Consider the following 19,930-nt stretch of genomic DNA (forward strand, 5'->3'; position numbering starts at 1 on the left):
GATGAAAGGGTATATTAACAAGGTGCTAAATATATTAACACAAAATAGAAAATGAAACAATACATATAAATTGGAAACGTTTTCCAATTTTTATGATCTTATTTGTGAAAAGAAAATATATCTGGCATCTAGAATAATCTAGCTAGACAAGACAGCAAGACAATCTTAATATGAACACAAATGTTAAATTTATACACACATTATCATGCCTTACAAGTGAGACTGCCAATCCCCCTAAAAAATTCGGAATATATTTATAAAAGTTAAATTTTGTGATACCTGTATCAAGAATTTGGAAATCCATAATGATAAGTTCAGATTTTTGAGGTTCCACCATACATAGCCTATACAGAAGCAAAATAAAATACACAACATTTTAGCTTGCTCAATTGAGTGTAAATGTCTTACAAAATTGCTAAAAAAAACATACATGAAATGTAAAGAGTTGGCTTACCATCTCAGAGTCTTGCCCTGGCTTCAGGTCATGGAAGCGATGGAACATGGTGCAGCGTGGCAGGACCTGGCTGTCCCCCGAGTTGTGATGGTGGTGGTCACAGTGTCTCTGGAGCAGAGGTCACAGCTAACATGTGCTGCGCCACTGTCTTGCTGCCTGTTCAATAGCACAAAATCTAAGTTTGCAAAGAATAGCTTACCAGTAATTGTAGCCTAACAACAGTAAGTGTAAATTCAGCTTTTTGTTTGTCAAGTACTGCACACACTAATGCTGCATACATTATTGGAATTTGACTCATAATGGTGAAAAAGAAACACTTCATAAGCAGTGTACAGTATACCAAATTTATCTCAAAATATGCCCTTTATATAACCTAAGTCTTGTAAATATCTTATACTAGAAACAATTAGACAATTCTGGCTACATCATCATGTATTGAGACAGTGCAGCATGTCATGAACCACTTTTCTGTTTATCTGCAATGTTTAGGTACTGTATTATATTATACTCGTAAGAGAACACTGGGCTTTCTCTAAAGCAGCATAACAATATACAATATAATGTACAAACCTATATTTCTTAATAATCCTTCCAAGGGAAAACTAAATAGAAAACAATGACACTAACCTTAGGCCTATACATAACAAAAAATTTAATAATGAACTCTGCTATTTTATCAGCGTAATTAATTTAATTTGCATGGAATAAAATGCTGCATTATCAACAGCTACTTGCACAGGTTAGAATAATTATCACCAATGGATTTACAGTATGATTATAATTAATAATAATACTGTAATTCATTGTGTCGGGGTGTATTCAGAGTGTATTCATACACATTACAGTACTTATATATTTATAAAAGCCTAACCCCAGTTCCCCCCCCCCCCAGGTCAAATTACAAACCCGGCCCAGGATGCAACCCCACAACAGGCTGACTAACTCCTGAGTACAGTACCTCCTCACCACTAGGTGAACAGATGCATTAGGTGATAGGAAATGCGCTCAACCATTTCTTTCCCACCTGGGATTCGAACCCGGAATTCTCGCTTGTGAATCGAGAACGAACCCGACTGTACTACCGGGACCCTAATGTACCAATATATCTTCTTATGGCACTGATGCTTAAACTCATGCTTAGTATACATTTAGTAAACAGTACTGTATATTATTTCAATTCAATATAAACAGTACATATCTCTGGTGTGCCCCCCATTTGGGGGTACTGTATCCCAGCACAAAGATCTTACCTTCAAAAGAACATACCAACTTTGGAAAAAGTTACCGAGTGTAACTTTTGTTCATTTACTGTCTTATGATGCTGTAACAAAAATCATCCCATAACAAAGATGAACACTCACACAAGGAAAGTTTGAGGGCCTCAGTACTGAGAACATAAGAATAAAGTGATCTGCTAAAGCTACTGACCCTTTTAAGGCAGCTCTTATTTATAGCTTCCTAAACTCATTCACATACATATATCTGACTTACACCTAAAGCAATCTAGCAGTCCCACAATTACTTGTGTTACGCTACATGACAGGGCTGATCTCATCAAGACCTTTAAAATACTGAACAAATTAGAGGACATTATTCCAGATCACTTCTCTGAAAAGTTCAGTGTAACAAATAAAAGGAGCAACATGTTACTGTTGTTTCCGATTCAGCTACTCGGAACAAAAAGTTCCAAGTAGCACGGGTTATGGTGGGCCGGTAGAAAGAGCAACAGCGTCAAGCTCAAAGTAGGACAGAAAACATTAGATTTTTTTTTTGCCAATAGGGTAATAATCCCTTAATACTGCATACTCACAGATGCCACCGATGGCAAAATAATACACCAGTTAAAATTCACCTGGAAGAATCTTCAGATTTTTTATTATTATTTTATACCACAAATGTGGCCACATATTTACAATGCTAACCAACATATATAAATTTTCTTCTGCCCTCCGTGGACAGGGGTAGAAATTTGTTAAAACATATAATTCAGTGAATTATTGAACAATCAACCACAGAAGGTGATTGTAGTGCTTTTAAAATGCTAAGCTAACCTACAAACATAAATAAGCAGATTTACGTCTGTCCTACATAAACAGTGTTCGAGGTGACTTTTTACATATCATTATTAATGTGCGTTTCAGAAGCATATGATAAGTTAGCAGTTTCCCGTTCCCATTGAGGCCACTAGGGAGGGTGGCCTTCAGATATAGTCAAGTAAAGATCAAGAAATATTTGTCATTACAAAACTACCTTTTGAAACTAATTATTGTGAAAATTTAAAACACCTTGCACATTCAAAACTTCACAAAGCTGATTGAAAAATCACATTTTTTGTTCTTATAATTTTAAACATGAAAGCTATGTTTTTTCTTACATTATGCATGCAGAATTCAATAATTACTTTTGTCTTACTGTACTACTATTAGTGTATTTTGTTCACTCACTAAAACCAGGCACTCACTCCACTATCACCAAATACCGATTACAGTATTCTAAAACTACATGATTATATTGCTTCCCTTCATCACAATACTACCTAGAGCAACATTAATGTCACTTATATCATCAATGTAGAAAACAAATAATTGAAGCTGCATTTGCCTTGATGTTAGGTTAAAGTAATAACAATTTCAGAATTTTTACGTGATACTGACTGATATGTCACAGCTGACTGACAGTGACAACTGATGATAAGTCAGCTGACAGCCACTGTCTCTCCTGTGTTGCTATGTTGACAGCAGGTGTATGAGCCAGTGCCAGAGCTGCAGCCCCCCACCCCACACCGCCACACCTCCCCCCTGCACTAGGGTGCGTGTATTATCCCACTGTCTTGGGCTGGAGCCCTTGTCATAGTCTGCTACGTCTGTGTCCATTTTTCACGGTCACCCAGCCCTCCACACCCACCCCTGCATCTTTCATCGGACATCATGCGTATTCCGCCCTTTGCTGCCAAACTACCAACAAAGCATTAGCAGGATCATCTCGGGCAGGGCAAGGAGGTGTCAAGGAGCCGAGGGAGGTGCCACACAGCTCCCTCGGCCTCGTCACCACAGCCCATTTTGTGCCATCTGCTCTTTGCGCCCTGCCCAGCTCGGGCCAGGTTTTTTTTTCATCAAACACCCGTCAAAAAACTTGGCCAAAACCACCACCGCAGCCATTTCACGACTATCTGTGGATGCTTAAGACACTTTTGCAACGTTACTTGTCAACTTACCTTAACATTTAGGCAACTTTAAACTCAATATAAACAAAAACTTCTACATTCTTCTCTCTGGTGGAGTGTCAACAAACACCGCCGCCATCTTGCAAGCTTCTGGTGACGTCACTCGCGCCCGCTAGATTTAAAAGCGACACAACTTTCCTTCTTGGATTAGTATTTAAGAAATTGTAGAGCTTAGAATAGTTTTTTGTGTTTGTTGACTTACATTGTAATTAAAATTGGTCTTTAATACCTAGGACATAATTGCATGTCAATAAAATGTTCATTAAAGCCAATGGTATGGATGGGAGGCAAGGACAAAATTACCACCCTATCCACATTGACATATTTATATATTTTATTATGATTACTGCATCTTAAGCCATTCACAGTTTCACTTAACAATCCTCTATACCGTAAAACTATATCCCTAAAACGTTTCGTATGAATAATGTAATTCAAGTGTAGAGAAAATATGAATAAACATACCGCTGGTGAGGTGTGGCAGATATCGGTCAAGACGATCGATTCCTGCCCTCCCAAGGAGCAATCGATCCAGGTCACAGGTTTCCGGTCAGGCTTCTAAGTTTATGGCAAACGACTGAACGAAAAGTATGCATCCCAAGACTTTGACGGCTCTTTTCTTGAGTGCCTAGAGCGCCACAAAATATTTCGACCCTGAGACATGCACATATATCTCACGAGCTATGACGACAGGCAGGTTAAGCTAAATAAATTGATCTGAGATGCATGTAAAGACTTGCTAGGATCTGGATAAGAAGCTAGAGCTGCTGAGCGTCAAGGAAAGTGTGAATGAGGCCGACGGGAGACGAAAATAGTAGAGTGCACCACAGGTGTCCGCCAAGCACAACCAGAACACTTGTGGACTTCATTTCAACACTTGTGCGGTTAACTCTACTCTTGATCCCACAACGATCTGGCATCACTTATTTAAAAACATGAGAGTAATCCTAATGATAATCAACCTCGTGGCACTGCTTCCCACATTCCCACATTTAGAAGAAGAAGTCCGGATCAGTATTGTCCAAATTTGTCTGTATTTTAAATATTTTGGCAGGACAGATCTCATCGAAACTTTGAAAATACTTAACAATTTAGAGGATATTGATAAAGACAACTTTTTCAAAAGTTGTCTTTAATTCCTCGTTGTTATAACAAACAATGAGGAACGGTTTCAATAAGCCACAATGCAGGACAGAAAATTAGAGATGCTTTTCTCCCCCACAGGGTTATAAACCTAAGGAACCGCCTACCTGCCGACCCCGTAAATGCCAAAACACTGCTGAATTTTAAACTTCTGTCCGATAAAATCAGCATGACAAATGGAAGGACTTTTGACAAGCCCCGGCTTCCTGTCCTCGTCGAGGCCACCGTCTCTCAAGTGGCCTCTCGCGTAAATCCAGGAAATATGATCGAAGGGAACTATTAGGGGTAAGGCGCCAAGCTATTACGACCATATAGCACTGGGTCAGGATAAGGATTTGGGATGGGACGGGAGGGAAGGAATGGTGCCCAACCATTTGGACGGTCGGGGATCGAGCAATTTAGGGAAAGATAAAGATAAGACTGCCCGAAACGCTTTGCGTAATAGTGGCTTTAGGCATTGTATGTACTAGCTCTATCTATTAATCCAACAAACTTTGTAAAATCTCTTGTATGTATGTACCTTACCTAAATAAACATTTATTTATTTATTTATTTATATTTATTATATAAACGACACCGACCCAACCTTTTCCTGAGGGTTGCATAGCATTATCTTGAGGTTATCTGGAGATGATTTCGGGGCTTAGCGTCCCCGCGGCCCGGTCTTCGACCAAGCCTCCTTTTTGTTAAACACCCCCAGGAAGCAGCCCGTAGCAGCTGTCTAACTCCCAGGTACCTATTTACTGTTAGGTGAACAGGAGCATCAGAGTGAAAGAAGTTCTACCCATCTGTTTCCGCCTCCACCGGGGATCGAACCCAGAACCTCAGGACTACGAATCCCGAGCGCTGTCCGCTCAGCTGTCAGGCAGCATAACCACCATCACAGACAATTATCGCCAATCACGCTCCAGCAAAACATCCACAACAGTACCCAAACTGCTTCACACTATTGTACAGTTCTTGTCTTCACTTGTGTCCAAGGAAACACTTGTCTGGGGGCAAGTAACAACATCAGTAGACTGACAGATGTTGTCACAGTTCAGATACGGCTTAATGACTATGGGGGTCTAGATGGCGTGAAGTACAAAGTGTGTGGACATAGGGACACTAGAACCACAGGTGTCGAACCCATTGATAATCACTTTTCAGGTTCACTTCCTGAGTCTATTATTTGTCTCTGCAACCCTTTCCACTGCCATCCACAGGATGGGTATGGGGTGCATAAATTTTTTAAATTTAAATTAAATTTTGCCCCAAGGGGCGAGTTTATTGGGCAGCGCCACTCATCTTGTGAGTGGACACACCGCCATAGCAGCATGTACAACACTCCCCAATAGGAAGAAAACCCGCTGGGTTGTTCATCCTGTAGATGCATAATAACCGAACTAAGCTACAAAACATGTCGGGACAGCTTTCGCATGCTTCTGCATGATGGGAGCCGTGACAAGGAAGACACCCTCCCCCCCTGCAGGGACGAGAGTGAAGCACTCCTAACATAAAAACAATACTATTATAACAACAAACATCAGTTCCTGGTTTTACGGGCTCACCATAGCCCGTGCTACATGGACACTTCGTCCTGAGTAGCTAAATCTTTAACAACAACAACAACAGTTCCTGGTGTTGCTGCGTCCTGACACTTGGGGATATTAGATGAACTTAGAGCTAGTTTTTGATCTACACTTTGTAATCTTTCATGTAGACTAGGATAGCAGCAGTGCTGTGTACACCAAAGCTTGTTAGTACAAAACAAAAATACACTTGGGATCTCTTGGAGTGAACGACTGAGGTTAGGTAGGTTAGTGGTTGGAGTGAACGACTGAGGTTAGGTAGGTTAGTGGTTGGAGTGAACGACTGAGGTTAGGTAGGTTAGTGGTTGGAGTGAACGACTGAGGTTAGGTAGGTTAGTGCTTGGAGTGAACGACTGAGGTTAGGTAGGTTAGTGGTTGGAGTGAACGATTGAGGTTAGGTAGGTTAGTGGTTGGAGTGAACGATTGAGGTTAGGTAGGTTAGTGGTTGGAGTGAACGACTGAGGTTAGGTAGGTTAGTGGTTGGAGTGAACGACTGAGGTTAGGTAGGTTAGTGGTTGGAGTGAACGACTGAGGTTAGGTAGGTTAGTGGTTGGAGTGAACGACTGAGGTTAGGTAGGTTAGTGGTTGGAGTGAACGACTGAGGTTAGGTAGGTTAGTGGTTGGAGTGAACGACTGAGGTTAGGTAGGTTAGTGGTTGGAGTGAACGACTGAGGTTAGGTAGGTTAGTGGTTGGAGTGAACGACTGAGGTTAGGTAGGTTAGTGGTTGGAGTGAACGACTGAGGTTAGGTAGGTTAGTGGTTGGAGTGAACGACTGAGTTACAGCTTACTTGAGTGTTGGAACAAGGTGTGTGCATCAGTAAGTTGAGAACGAAGCAGATTTGTTAATGCTCATTACAGAAAAGTTACTCACATACACATGTGCTTCCAGACATGGCCATAATATTAAAGTAAAGTAGTGTTAAGTAAATTTTATTCAGGAAAGTACATACATAGTTGATTTACAAACATAATGTTGGATTTATAGATATATATATAGATCATAAAATATATTGATAAAATACGCTAGCACACACTCACACATGTGTGTGTGCTCACCTATTTGTACTCACCTATTTGTGCTTGCGGGGGTTGAGCTATGGCTCTTTGGTCCCGCCTCTCAACTGTCAATCAACTGGTGTACAAATTCCTGAGCCTACTGGGCTCTATCATATCTACATTTAAAACTGTGTATGGAGTCAGCCTCCACCACATCACTGCCTAATGCATTCCATCTGTTAACTACTCTGACACTAAAAAAGTTCCTTCTAAAGTCCCTGTGGCTCATGTGGGTACTCAGTTTTCACCTGTGTCCCCTTGTTCGCGTCCCACCAGTGTTGAATAGTTTATCCTTGTTTACCCGGTCGATTCTCCTGAGGATTTTGTAGGTTGTGATCATGTCTTCCCTTACTCTTCTGTCTTCCAGTGTCATAAGGTGCATTTCCCGCAGCCTTTCCTCGTAACTCATGCTTCTTAGTTCTGGAACTAGTCTAGTGGCATACCTTTGGACTTTTTCTAGCTTCGTCTTGTGCTTGACAAGGTACGGGCTCCATGTTGGATTGGTCTTACATATGTGGTGTACAAGATTCTGAATGATACCTTACACAGGTTCCTGAATGCTGTTCTGATGTTAGCCACCCTCGCATATGCTGCAGACGTTATTCTTTTTATGTGGGCTTCAGGAGACAAGTTTGGGGTGATATCAACTCCTAGATCTTTCTCTCTGTCCGTTTTATTAAGTACTTCATCTCCTATTCTGTATCCTGTGTCTGGCCTCCTGTTTCCACTGCCTAGTTTCATTACTTTGCATTTACTCGGGTTGAACTTCAACAGCCATTTGTTGGACCATTCACTCAGTCTGTTTAGGTCATCTCGTAGCCTCCTTCTATCATCCTCAGTTTCAATCCTCATCATAATTTTTGCATCGTCGGCAAACATTGAGAGAAACGATTCTATACCCTCTGGGAGATCATTTACATATATCAGAAACAGTATAGGTCCAAGGACTGACCCCTGCGGGACTCCACTCGTAACGTCTCGCCAATCTGAGACCTCACCCCTCACACTGACTCGTTGTCTCCTGTTGCTTAGGTACTCCTTTATCCAATGGAGTACCTTCCCTTTCACTCCAGCCTGCATCTCCAGCTTTTTCACTAGCCTCTTGTGTGGCACTGTATCAAAGGCTTTCTGACAATCCAAAAATATGCAGTCTGCCCACCCTTCTCTTTCTTGCCTTATTTTTGTTGCCTGGTCGTAGAATTCAAGTAACCCTGTGAGGCAGGACCTGCCATCCCTGAACCCATGTTGATGCTGTGTTACAAAGTTCTTTCGCTCCAAATGCTCCACTAGCTTTCTTCTCACAATCTTCTCCATCAGCTTGCATGGTATGCAGGTTAGGGACACCGGCCTGTAATTCAGTGCCTCCTGTCTATCCCCTTTCTTGTATATCGGGACTACGTTAGCTGCTTTCCAAATTTCTGGCAGTTCCCCTGTTGCCAGTGATTTGTTATACACTATGGAGAGTGGTAGGCACAGTTCTTCTGCTCCTTCCTTTAGTATCCAAAGGGAGATTCCATCTGGGCCTATCGCCTTTGTCACATCCAACTCTAGTAAACACTTCCTTACTTCCCCGCTGGTAATCTCAAACTCTTCCAGTGGTTCCTGGTTAGCTATTCCCTCTCTTATCTCTGGAATTTCTCCTTGCTCTAAGGTGAAGACCTCCTGGAATTTCTTATTCAGTTCCTCACACACTTCCTTGTCGTTTGTAGTGAATCCTTCTGCCCCTATCCTAAATTTCATAACCTGTTCCTTTACTGTTGTTTTTCTCCTGATGTGGCTATGCAGCAATTTAGGCTGAGTCTTTGCCTTGCTTGCGATGTCATTTTCGTATTGTCTTTCTGCCTCTCTTCTCATCCTGACATATTCATTTCTGGCATTCTGGTATCTTTCTCTGCTCTCCAGTGTCCTGTTATTCCTATAGTTTCTCCATGCCCTTTTACTTTGCTGCTTAGCTAGCCTACATCTCTGATTAAACAATGGGTTTCTCATCTTCATTTCACTGTTTTCCTTTTGGACTGGGACAAACTTGTTTGCTGCGTCCTTGCACTTCTGCGTGATGTAGTCCATCATATCTTGGACCATCTTTCCTCTGAGCTCTGTTTCTCATGCTATTTCTGTTAGGAATTTTCTTATCTCCTCATAGTTTCCCTTTCGGTATGCTAACCTTTTGGTTTCGGTATCCCTCCTCGAGTTCAATAACCCTTCTTCAATCAGGTACTCAAACACCAGTACACTGTGGTCGCTCATTCCTACTGGGGCCTCAAAACCGATTTCTCTTATGTCGGAGTCGTTCAGAGTGAAGACCAGGTCGAGTCTCGCTGGTTCGTCATTTCCTCTCTTCCTTGTGGGTTCTCTGACATGCTGAGTTAAAAAGTTTCTAGTCACCACCTCCAGAAGTTTGGCTCTCCACGTATTCTCGCTTCCATGTGGTTCCTTGTTCTCCCAGTCAATCCTTCCGTGATTGAAGTCGCCCATGATGAGCAGGTGGGATCTATTTCTACAGGCAGCAGAGGCTGCTCTCTCAATTATAGTGTTAACTGCCATGTTGTTGTTTTCGTACTCTTGACTGGGTCTTCTGTCATTTGGTGGAGGGTTATATATTACTGCTACTATTATTCTTGGTCCTCCCATTGTCATGGTGCCTGCTATGTAGTCTCTGAACCCCTCACAGCCCATGATAGCCATCTCCTTAAAACTCCATTCCTTTCTCATGAGTAGGGCCACTCTGCCTCCTCCCCTACCTTCCCTCTCTTTCCTTATTACTGTGTACTCCTGGGGAAACACGGCATTCGTTATGATTCCAGAGAGTTTTGTTTCCATGAGTCCAATTACATCTGGGTTCACTTCTTGTGCTCTTTCCCTTAGTTCACTTGTCTTGCTTGTGATCCCATCTATAATCGAGTACATCACTCTGAAACTGACTCTCTTCTGCTTCTCCTCTGGGGGGGACCTGTGGGGTCTGGGGTGAGCGGGAGCTGGGAGGATCTGGTATGGAGAGACTGGTGGAGGAGGAAGGGCTTGGGGGGGGGGAGGAGATGGGGGAGAGTGAGAGGGGGAGTGTGTGTGTGTGTGTGTGTGTGTGTGTGTGTGTGTGTGTGTGTGTGTGTGTGTGTGTGTGTGTGTGTGTGTGTGTGTGTGTGTGTGTGTGTGTGTGTGTGTTACCTTAGAGACGTGTGTGATGCTGTGCGTGAATAGCTGGATATATAGCTATTAGAATCAGAGTAATTATTCTAATTGTGGATGATAAGAACAATCCAATCCATCATCAACAATGTGACCGTTTATTGGACAAAAGCTTCAAGTCTGGCTACGGATGGAACACCGCAAATGACGGGTAGAAAAGATATTGCGGTTACTAAATTCAAACTAAAATGACGTGAAGCGAACGCCAACCCTGAATTCCGCAATTTCCATGACATTATTCGTAGAATGGAGTGCGGTAAACGTTTATTAATTGAATTAACTACAGACAGTTCAACTCATTTTTGGGAAGAAAACGAGAGCCCTCGAGGACTGCCATATCACACTGATGTTTGATGATTAAGTCAAGTCATATGCGGGAACTGAAAGATAACGAATGGGTTCAAAATCTAGCTGTCGTGGTGGCAATTACAGAACACAAATATGCAAAGATGCAATAAATTTGAGAGTTTTATGATTTCGAACCTTTCAAATGCAACTAGCTTTTTTTTTTTAAGCCGACTTGCTGAAAGTAATTTTTCATACTTTCCAACCTTGAAATCCTTTCAAAACATACCTGAATATTATGGCCACACCAACACCCACTAAATACTGCATCATGATTTCGAAGGTAAAGTAAGAGTTTCACAGAAGATTTATATACAAAGTAGGTAATTATCAAAAGACGGCACCAAGCCGGGAAGGCTATGTTAAAAAAAAAATCCATTTGTGGAAACATCCTTCGTTAGTATTAAAAAACTGCCGGAACCGGTCCGTCTAATTACCACAAGCTTCACAAAGCTTCCTGGCAATACGTTAGTAATGAATAAATATGATATATTTACTCATTATAATGTTGGTGCTGAATGTACAACACGAAAAAACATAACTTTAATCTGAAAAAGTATCTTTTTATAAAGAAATTAGACGAAAACAAAGAGCTAGTGACGCCAAATCAAGTCGACGATCCAAACGTCGGTTAGGTTAGGTTAGATTATGTTAAGTTAGGTTAAGATAAGTTAGGTCAACCTAACCTAACATATATTTATTCATTACTAACGTATTGCCAGGAAGCTTTGTGAAGCTTGTGTAGCTTGTGGTAGCTTGTGGTAATTAGACGGACCCATTACAGTTGCCGTCGTCGGCGACAGGACGCCTGTCCTTTACCTTATCGAGGTCCCCTCTAGGCTAGCTACTGACCCACGGTGCAGCCCACAACAGTTGTCTAACTCTCGGGGGTACCTGACTACCAAGCGAACAGGAACATCAGGTGAAGCGTACCTAACCATTTCTGTCCTGTCCGGGGTGGGGGGGGGGGGGGGTCGAAGCGGTACCTTTAGCCTACCAGCGTTTCAGGTAACTGTTGTACGTGCCTGTGAGCCAGGCCCGCCGGCACAACAACACACAGCCCGCCACAGCCGCCAACACAGCCGGCCACAGCCGCCAACACAGCCGGCCACAGCCGCCAACACAGCCGGCCACAGCCGCCAACACAGCCGGCCACAGCCGGCCACAGCCGCCAACACAGCCGGCCACAGCCGCCAACACAGCCGGCCACAGCCGCCAACACAGCCGCCAACACAGCCCGCCACAGCCGCCAACACAGCCGGCCACAGCCGCCAACACAGCCGGCCACAGCCGCCAACACAGCCCGCCACAGCCGCCAACACAGCCCGCCACAGCCGCCAACACAGCCTCGGCCTCGCGTCCACAGCCACTTCGAGACAGCGCACAACAACAGTCTCGGCACAGTACCCATGCTAACCTCGCTACAACGGCCAGACTCACCTTGGTACAGCGTCCATGCTAACCCCGGAACAACGTCAACAATGACTTCGGTACAGCCGCCAGGAGAGCAACCATTACAGGAATTGTGACCCCCAGGTCAATACAGGTACAGACCTATAGGTCACTACAGTAACAGTGACCAACAGGTCACTACAGTAACAGTGACCAACAGGTCACTACAGTAACAGTGACCAACAGGTCACTACAGTAACAGTGACCAACAGGTCACTACAGTAACAGTGACCAACAGGTCACTACAGTAACAGTGACCAACAGGTCACTACAGTAACAGTGACCAACAGGTCACTACAGTAACAGTGACCAACAGGTCACTACAGTAACAGTGACCAACAGGTCACTACAGTAACAGTGACCAACAGGTCACTACAGTAACAGTGACCAACAGGTGAATTCATAACCAATGACGAAAAAGTCAATACATAAATAAGGTCAGGCTTAAGTCTTAGGTCCCTAGGGTCCGGGACCTGTACTGACCTTCTCCCAGAGGGCAACCCGCAGGTCGCCTACCTCCCGGCTACCTGCCAGGAGAACAGAGCCATCAAGGGAAAGCAAACTTTGCCTAAACGTCTCCGTTCTGTCGCGGGAAGAGACGCGGTGACTCTTTAGCTGTGAACCAACAGTACTGATAGGTTATCTTGAGGTTATCTTGAGATGATTTCGGGTCTTTAGTGTCCCCGTGGCCCGGTCCTCGACCAGAACTCCACCCCCAGGAAGCAGCCCGTGACAGCTGACTAACACCCAGGTACCTATTTTACTGCTAGGTAACAGGGGCATAGGGTGAAAGAAACTCTGCCCATTGTTTCTCGCCGGCGCCTGGAATCGAACCTAGGACCACAGGATCACAAGTCCCGCGTGCTGTCCGCTCGGCCGACCGGCTCCCCAAGGTAATACCTTGGTAATACCAACCCCGGTACAGCGTCTATAATAACCCCGGTTATTATAGACGGGGGGGGGGGGGGGGGTAGACTTTCATGTGTTCGGTAATAATTCAAGTCTTACCTAGACCAATAAAATTCTCTATTGGACCTGAATAAAGATGCATCAACGCGCGCTCTTTATCTTACTTTAAGATCCTCTAAATGTCACACATTGGTAAGAATGACGGTTATTTTAACAAATGAAAAAGAAATTAATGTAATCATTAAAATATAAATGAAATGTTTATATAATAAACATACTTTTTTTCTTATATTAAATATGGTAAATTAAGACATCAGCGCATAGCTGATCATTGCAATTGTTTAATAGCAATATATGAAATACTGTATTTCCATTCAAGTTCAAGTTCAAGTATGTTTATTGAGATAAACAATAAATACATCTCAAAGGGATAGAGTAGCTTAGGCTATTTCTTCCCCCCCCCCCCGTATTGGAATATGGAACTATATATTTCCTGTTATTTATAAATTATTTTACTAGTATTGGTTAAATTTCATCTTTTCTCTCTACCCAGTGATGAAATTAAATCCCCAGACCCTGGGGATTTAATCTTGATATCCTCGACCAGTTGGCAGGGGCGGCCGGTGGGCGGACCACGCCCCCAGTGGGTGTGGGTGGTGGTGGACGACCACGCCCGCAGTGGGTGTGGGTGGTGGTGGACGACCACGCCCGCAGTGGGTGTGGGTGGTGGTGGACGACCACGCCCCCAGTGGGTGTGGGTGGTGGTGGACGACCACGCCCGCAGTGAGTGGTGGTTGTGGACGACCACGCCCGCAGTGGGTGTGGGTGGTGGTGGACGACCACGCCTGCAGTGAGTGGTGGTTGTGGAAGACCACGCCCGCAGTGGGTGTGGGTGGTGGTGGACGACCACGCCTGCAGTGAGTGGTGGTTGTGGACGACCACGCCCGCAGTGGGTGTGGGTGGTGGTGGACGACCACGCCCCCAGTGGGTGTGGGTGGTGGTGGACGACCACGCCCGCAGTGAGTGGTGGTGGTGGACGACCACGCCCGCAGTGAGTGGTGGTGGTGGACGACCACGCCCGCAGTCAGTGGTGGTGGACGACCACGCCCGCAGTCAGTGGTGGTGGTGGACGACCACGCCCGCAGTGAGTGGTGGTGGACGACCACGCCCGCAGTGAGTGGTGGTGGACGACCATTCTCCCCCCTAGTGGGTGTGGGTGGTGGTGAACGACCACGCCCGCAGTGAGTGGTGGTGGTGGACGACCACGCCCGCAGTGAGTGGTGGTGGACGACCACTCTCCCCCCCTAGTGGGTGTGGGTGGTGGTGGACGACCACGCCCGCAGTGAGTGGTGGTGGTGGACGACCACTCTCCCCCCCTAGTGGGTGTGGGTGGTGGTGAACGACCACGCCCGCAGTGGGCGTGGTCGTCAGTGACTGAGGAACGCATCCTGACCTGCCACCACCCGCTAAGGTGGAGTGGAATGAGCAGAGTCTTGGGGGAATGGGATGAGAAGAAGAGAAGGCTTAATAACGTCACTTGAAAACATAATAAAGTACTTGGAAACTGTACATTAGAAGTTATATAATGATCTCCTTTGTGTATTGGCTTCATGGACACTCAGGTCTATAGGCCTACTAGATTCACTCGTTACAAAAAAAAAAATATATTGCTGTCCGAAATTTGCAAGAATGTTATATTCAAACCCTCAAAGTGCGTTCTTGCATATAAATTCAATTGTATATTATATATTATGTATTGTATATTATGCAATTATTACGGTATGCACCATGGGCCACAACTGACATTGTACACTATAGGCATAATAAAATAATAATTATGCTCATTATTTTAGTTATGTCTTGTTTAAGCAACAGCCACGACCATCAACTGAATTAACACAAGTGATGCTACAAGGCTGGAGGCGGGAAGTGAGGGTTGACCTGATCACTCATGTTGACCCGGCGCTGGTCACCAGGTGAGGTCACAAGGGCCTTCCCTGCCCCCTACGGCTCATCTACCGCCCCCCCCACCTTAACTCCTCCCATCAACCTAAAGCTGACCCCCCCCCACGTTAACCTCACCCACCACCGAGCTAGCCTGGCCCACCTCCACGTTAACCTCACCCACCATCCAAAAGCTAACTCTCCCAACGTTAACTGCTCCCACCAACCTAAAGTTTATCCACTCCCACGTTAACCCCTCTCGGCATTCTAAAGCTGATCCACCTCCACCGTAAACCCCTCCCACCAACCTAAACCTGACTCCCCCCCCCCCACCACATAATCCCCTCCCACGCTAATTACCTGGCTGAACTAGGCACGTACACCGTTACACTGGCTAAATAAGACAAACAATATGAGGACATGCGAAAACTAGATTACAAATATGTAATTACCTCAACGAACCAGGAACAGCAGTACGTCGTCGCGCGATGCTCAAGGCTGACGCCTGCGGCTCCTCCTTACTGATGGAGCCCGGTGTCACCAGCCCTGACACAAACGCTCACCAAACTAAATATATTTCTGTAACTTTCACTTCGAAATAGTTATCAAATCACAGATACACCATTTTGAAATTTTTTTAATTTCTGGTGTATTTTGTATATTCGGATAAATCAAATCCGAATGGAGTTAAACAATGTTATCTGAATTACGTGTTTGAGGTGCGAGGCTACGCAAGCGTTCACCGTCACTGGTAATGAAGGACTGACCTCTCACCCAGATGCTCTTGTTGACCCCCTAGCGGCCGCCAGATTACTCTACATCCCATAACTGATGAGGGGAAGATTATTGATGATTGATGAAGATTATGCCATCCAAAAGGTTGCACGGGTATGAATAGCCCGTAAGTGATGGACATTTTGAGCCATTACCAGTATCAAGAACTGATACAGGAGATCTGTGGAGGTGTAACTGCACCCTGCGTGACGGGAGATGTCTCCCGACGAAGATTATTGTCCCTCTCGTATTTATTTAAGGGTCCCGGTAGTACAGTCGGGTTCGTTCTCGACGCACAATCGAGAATTCCGGATTGAAATGGTTGGGCACATTTCCTTTCACATAATGGGCGGGGTCAGTAATTCGGCCTGGGGGGGGGGGGGGCTCGATAGAAGTCAAAACGTGTATGAATACACTCTGGCTTCCTGTCCCCCGGACACACAATGAATGAATTATTATATCTTCTGTAGATTATTGTTCACCCTATACCATTGCAACCCGTTCTCGCAAATTCGTAAAGTCAATATTGACTTATTAACTACGTGCATAGGTGATATACTAAACATAATAGATACCCTTAAAAAGATTCATAGAAAACACCGACCTTACCTAACCTTGTTAGTATCTTAAGATAAGCATCTTATTGCTTCGTAATTACAATTATTACTTAACCTATACCTATTATAGGTTAGGTAATAATTGTAATTACGAAGCAATAAGATGCTTATCTTAACATACTAAGTAGGTTAGATAAGGTTTTCTATGAAGCTTTTCAAGGGAAACTATTGTTAAGTATGTCACCTATGCACATATTTAATAAGTCAATACTAACTTATTAAATTTTTGAGTGGTAGATTATTGTGCACCCCATACACATCCTGTGAGTGGTAGATTATTGTGCACACCATACACATCCTGTGAGTGGTAGATTATTGTGCACCCCATACACATCCTGTGAGTGGTAGATTATTGTGCACCCCTTACACATCCTGTGAGTGGTAGATTATTGTGCACCCCATACACATCCTGTGAGTGGTAGATTATTGTGCACCCCTTACACATCCTGTGAGTGGTAGATTATTGTGCACACCATACACATCCTGTGAGTGGTAGATTATTGTGCACACCATACACATCCTGTGAGTGGTAGATTATTGTGCACACCATACACATCCTGTGAGTGGTAGATTATTGTGCACACCATACACATCCTGTGAGTGGTAGATTATTGTGCACACCATACACATCCTGTGAGTGGTAGATTATTGTGCACACCATACACATCCTGTGAGTGGTAGATTATTGTGCACACCATACACATCCTGTGAGTGGTAGATTATTGTGCACACCATACACATCCTGTGAGTGGTAGATTATTGTGCACACCATACACATCCTGTGAGTGGTAGATTATTGTGCACACCATACACATCCTGTGAGTGGTAGATTATTGTGCACCCCATACACATCCTGTGAGTGGTAGATTATTGTGCACACCATACACATCCTGTGAGTGGTAGATTATTGTGCACCCCATACACATCCTGTGAGTGGTAGATTATTGTGCACCCCATACTTATCCTGTGAGTGGTAGATTATTGTGCACCCCTTACACATCCTGTGGGTGGTAGATTATTGTGCACCCCATACTTATCCTGTGAGTGGTAGATTATTGTGCACCCCATACTTATCCTGTGAGTGGTAGATTATTGTGCACCCCATACTTATTCTGTGAGTGGTAGATTATTGTGCACCCCTTACACATCCTGTGAGTGGTAGCGCAAAATTATTACAGAGGACACAGTCTTAACCGGACCCCAGATATAGATGTAAGGCTCTAGTGTGTGTCCCTGCCTGTGTCCACACACTTTGGCTGCCCTGACGTTCACTGACATACCAGAATGCGTCCCAAGTAAATGAAACTTATTCACTGGACAGGTTGAGGACATGTTTAGGGCCATAACATGGCATGTCTGCAAACCAGACATGATATGGCTGCTCTCATCGAAACGCTTAAAATAGTGAACAGTTTGGAGGATGTTGATCCGGACCATTTGGTCAAAAGGTCAGATGTATCACAAACAAGGAGTAAAGGCTTCAAGCTCAACAAGCCACAATGTAGGACTGAAAACAGGAGATGCTTTTTCACCCACAGGGTTATAAACCATAGAACTGCTTACCCGCCGAAGCCGGAAATGCCAAAACTGCTGATCTTTAAAATTCAGCTTAAAAAAATAATCAGGACTAATGGGTGGGACCTTTGACAAGCCGACAGCTTCCTGTCCTCATCGTGGCCAAGAGGTTGTTAGTAGCCCTCAGGTAAATTCAAGAAACAAGAACATTATACAAATACTGTACCTAAGTTAACCCTCAATCGCAAATATGTTCTGTAGTTTTCTTTGACAGGCATGACGTCATAAACTTGAGAACCAGTGACCGGCTGTCGACGTCACTCGCTGGCAAACGCATCTAATATACATATATATTACACATAAACGCATCTAATTATATATATATATATATATATATATATATATATATATATATATATATATATATATATATATATATATATATATATATATATATATATATATATATATGTTTCATTGAATATGACCGCATATTCTGTATTTATTATTTTCTGGTTTAGGGCTTCTATCCCTCTAACTATTTTCTTAGCATCAGGGCTTAATTGAAATAGGAGTTCTCCAAAACTCATTTTCGTACTTTTAAGGTGAAGAAAAGAAGTGATTTACTATAGAGTGTATTACACTTATTTGTATAATTTGCACGACGTTTCGAACCTCCATGGTTCATTCTCAAGTGAACAGATCTTACAATACTAGTTGATTTTATACCCGCATTAGGTCAGGTGATAATACAATGAAGGTGAAAACATGGGGGGATACATAAGGGATAAACATAGGGGCTGCAGAAGGCTTATTGGCCCATACGAGGCATCTCCTATCTAAACACAAAGATTAATCCAGAGTAATTGGCCTGTTATGTTGGACATTGTCTTCTGTGTTGGCATCGATATGTAACATATCGATGCCAACACAGAAGACAATGTCCAACATAACAGGCCAATTACACTGGATTAATCTTTGTGTTTAGATAGGAGATGCCTCGTATGGGCCAATAAGCCTTCTGCAGCCCCTATGTTTATCCCTTATGTTTAGATAGGAGATGCCTCGTATGGGCCAATAAGCCTTCTGCAGCCCCTATGTTTATCCCTTATGTATCCCCCCATGTTTTCACCTTCATTGTATTATCACCTGACCTAATGCGGGTATAAAATCAACTAGTATTGTAAGATCTGTTCACTTGAGAATGAACCATGGAGGTTCGAAACGTCGTGCAAATTATACAAATAAGTGTAATACACTCTATAGTAAATCACTTCTTTTCTTCACCTTAAAAGTACGAAAATGAGTTTTGGAGAACTCCTATTTCAATTAAGCCCTGATGCTAAGAAAATAGTTAGAGGGATAGAAGCCCTAAACCAGAAAATAATAAATACAGAATATGCGGTCATATTCAATGAAACATGTTTGAAAGAAAACCTGCTGCCAGTATACACCAATATATATATATATATATATATATATTATATCTAATATATATATATATATATTATATATCTAATCGAAAACAGGAAGCTGGCGACTTGTTAAAGGTCCTCCCATTTGTCCTGATGATTTTTTCAAGTTTGATTTTAAAGGTCAGCAGAGTTTTGTCATATACGACTACGGCGGGAAGGCACTTCCATGGGTTTGTAACTCTGTGGATGAAAAAGTATCTACTGTTTTCAATCATACACTGTGGCTTGTTGAGCTTGAAACCGGTAATCCTTGTTAGTGTTACATCTA

At 43.5% G+C, this 19,930-nt stretch overlaps 1 protein-coding gene across 1 annotated transcript in view; it reads right to left on the reverse strand.

The window, feature by feature from the left end:
• The window catches only part of LOC123764962 (uncharacterized), a 39,522-nt gene extending 35,722 nt beyond the window's left edge, over positions 1 to 3,800 (reverse strand). The window contains exons 1-2 of the mRNA XM_069332990.1: positions 3,669 to 3,800; positions 455 to 610 (exon numbers count right to left, since the gene is read on the reverse strand). Of these exons, the coding sequence (XP_069189091.1) occupies positions 455 to 502 (48 nt within the window). The 5' untranslated portion in view covers positions 503 to 610; positions 3,669 to 3,800. The remainder of the gene's footprint in view (positions 1 to 454; positions 611 to 3,668) is intronic.
• Positions 3,801 to 19,930: the final 16,130 nt, after the last annotated feature.

This window comes from Procambarus clarkii, chromosome 29, assembly GCF_040958095.1.
Source record: "Procambarus clarkii isolate CNS0578487 chromosome 29, FALCON_Pclarkii_2.0, whole genome shotgun sequence".
NCBI classification, from domain to species: Eukaryota; Metazoa; Arthropoda; class Malacostraca; order Decapoda; family Cambaridae; genus Procambarus; species Procambarus clarkii.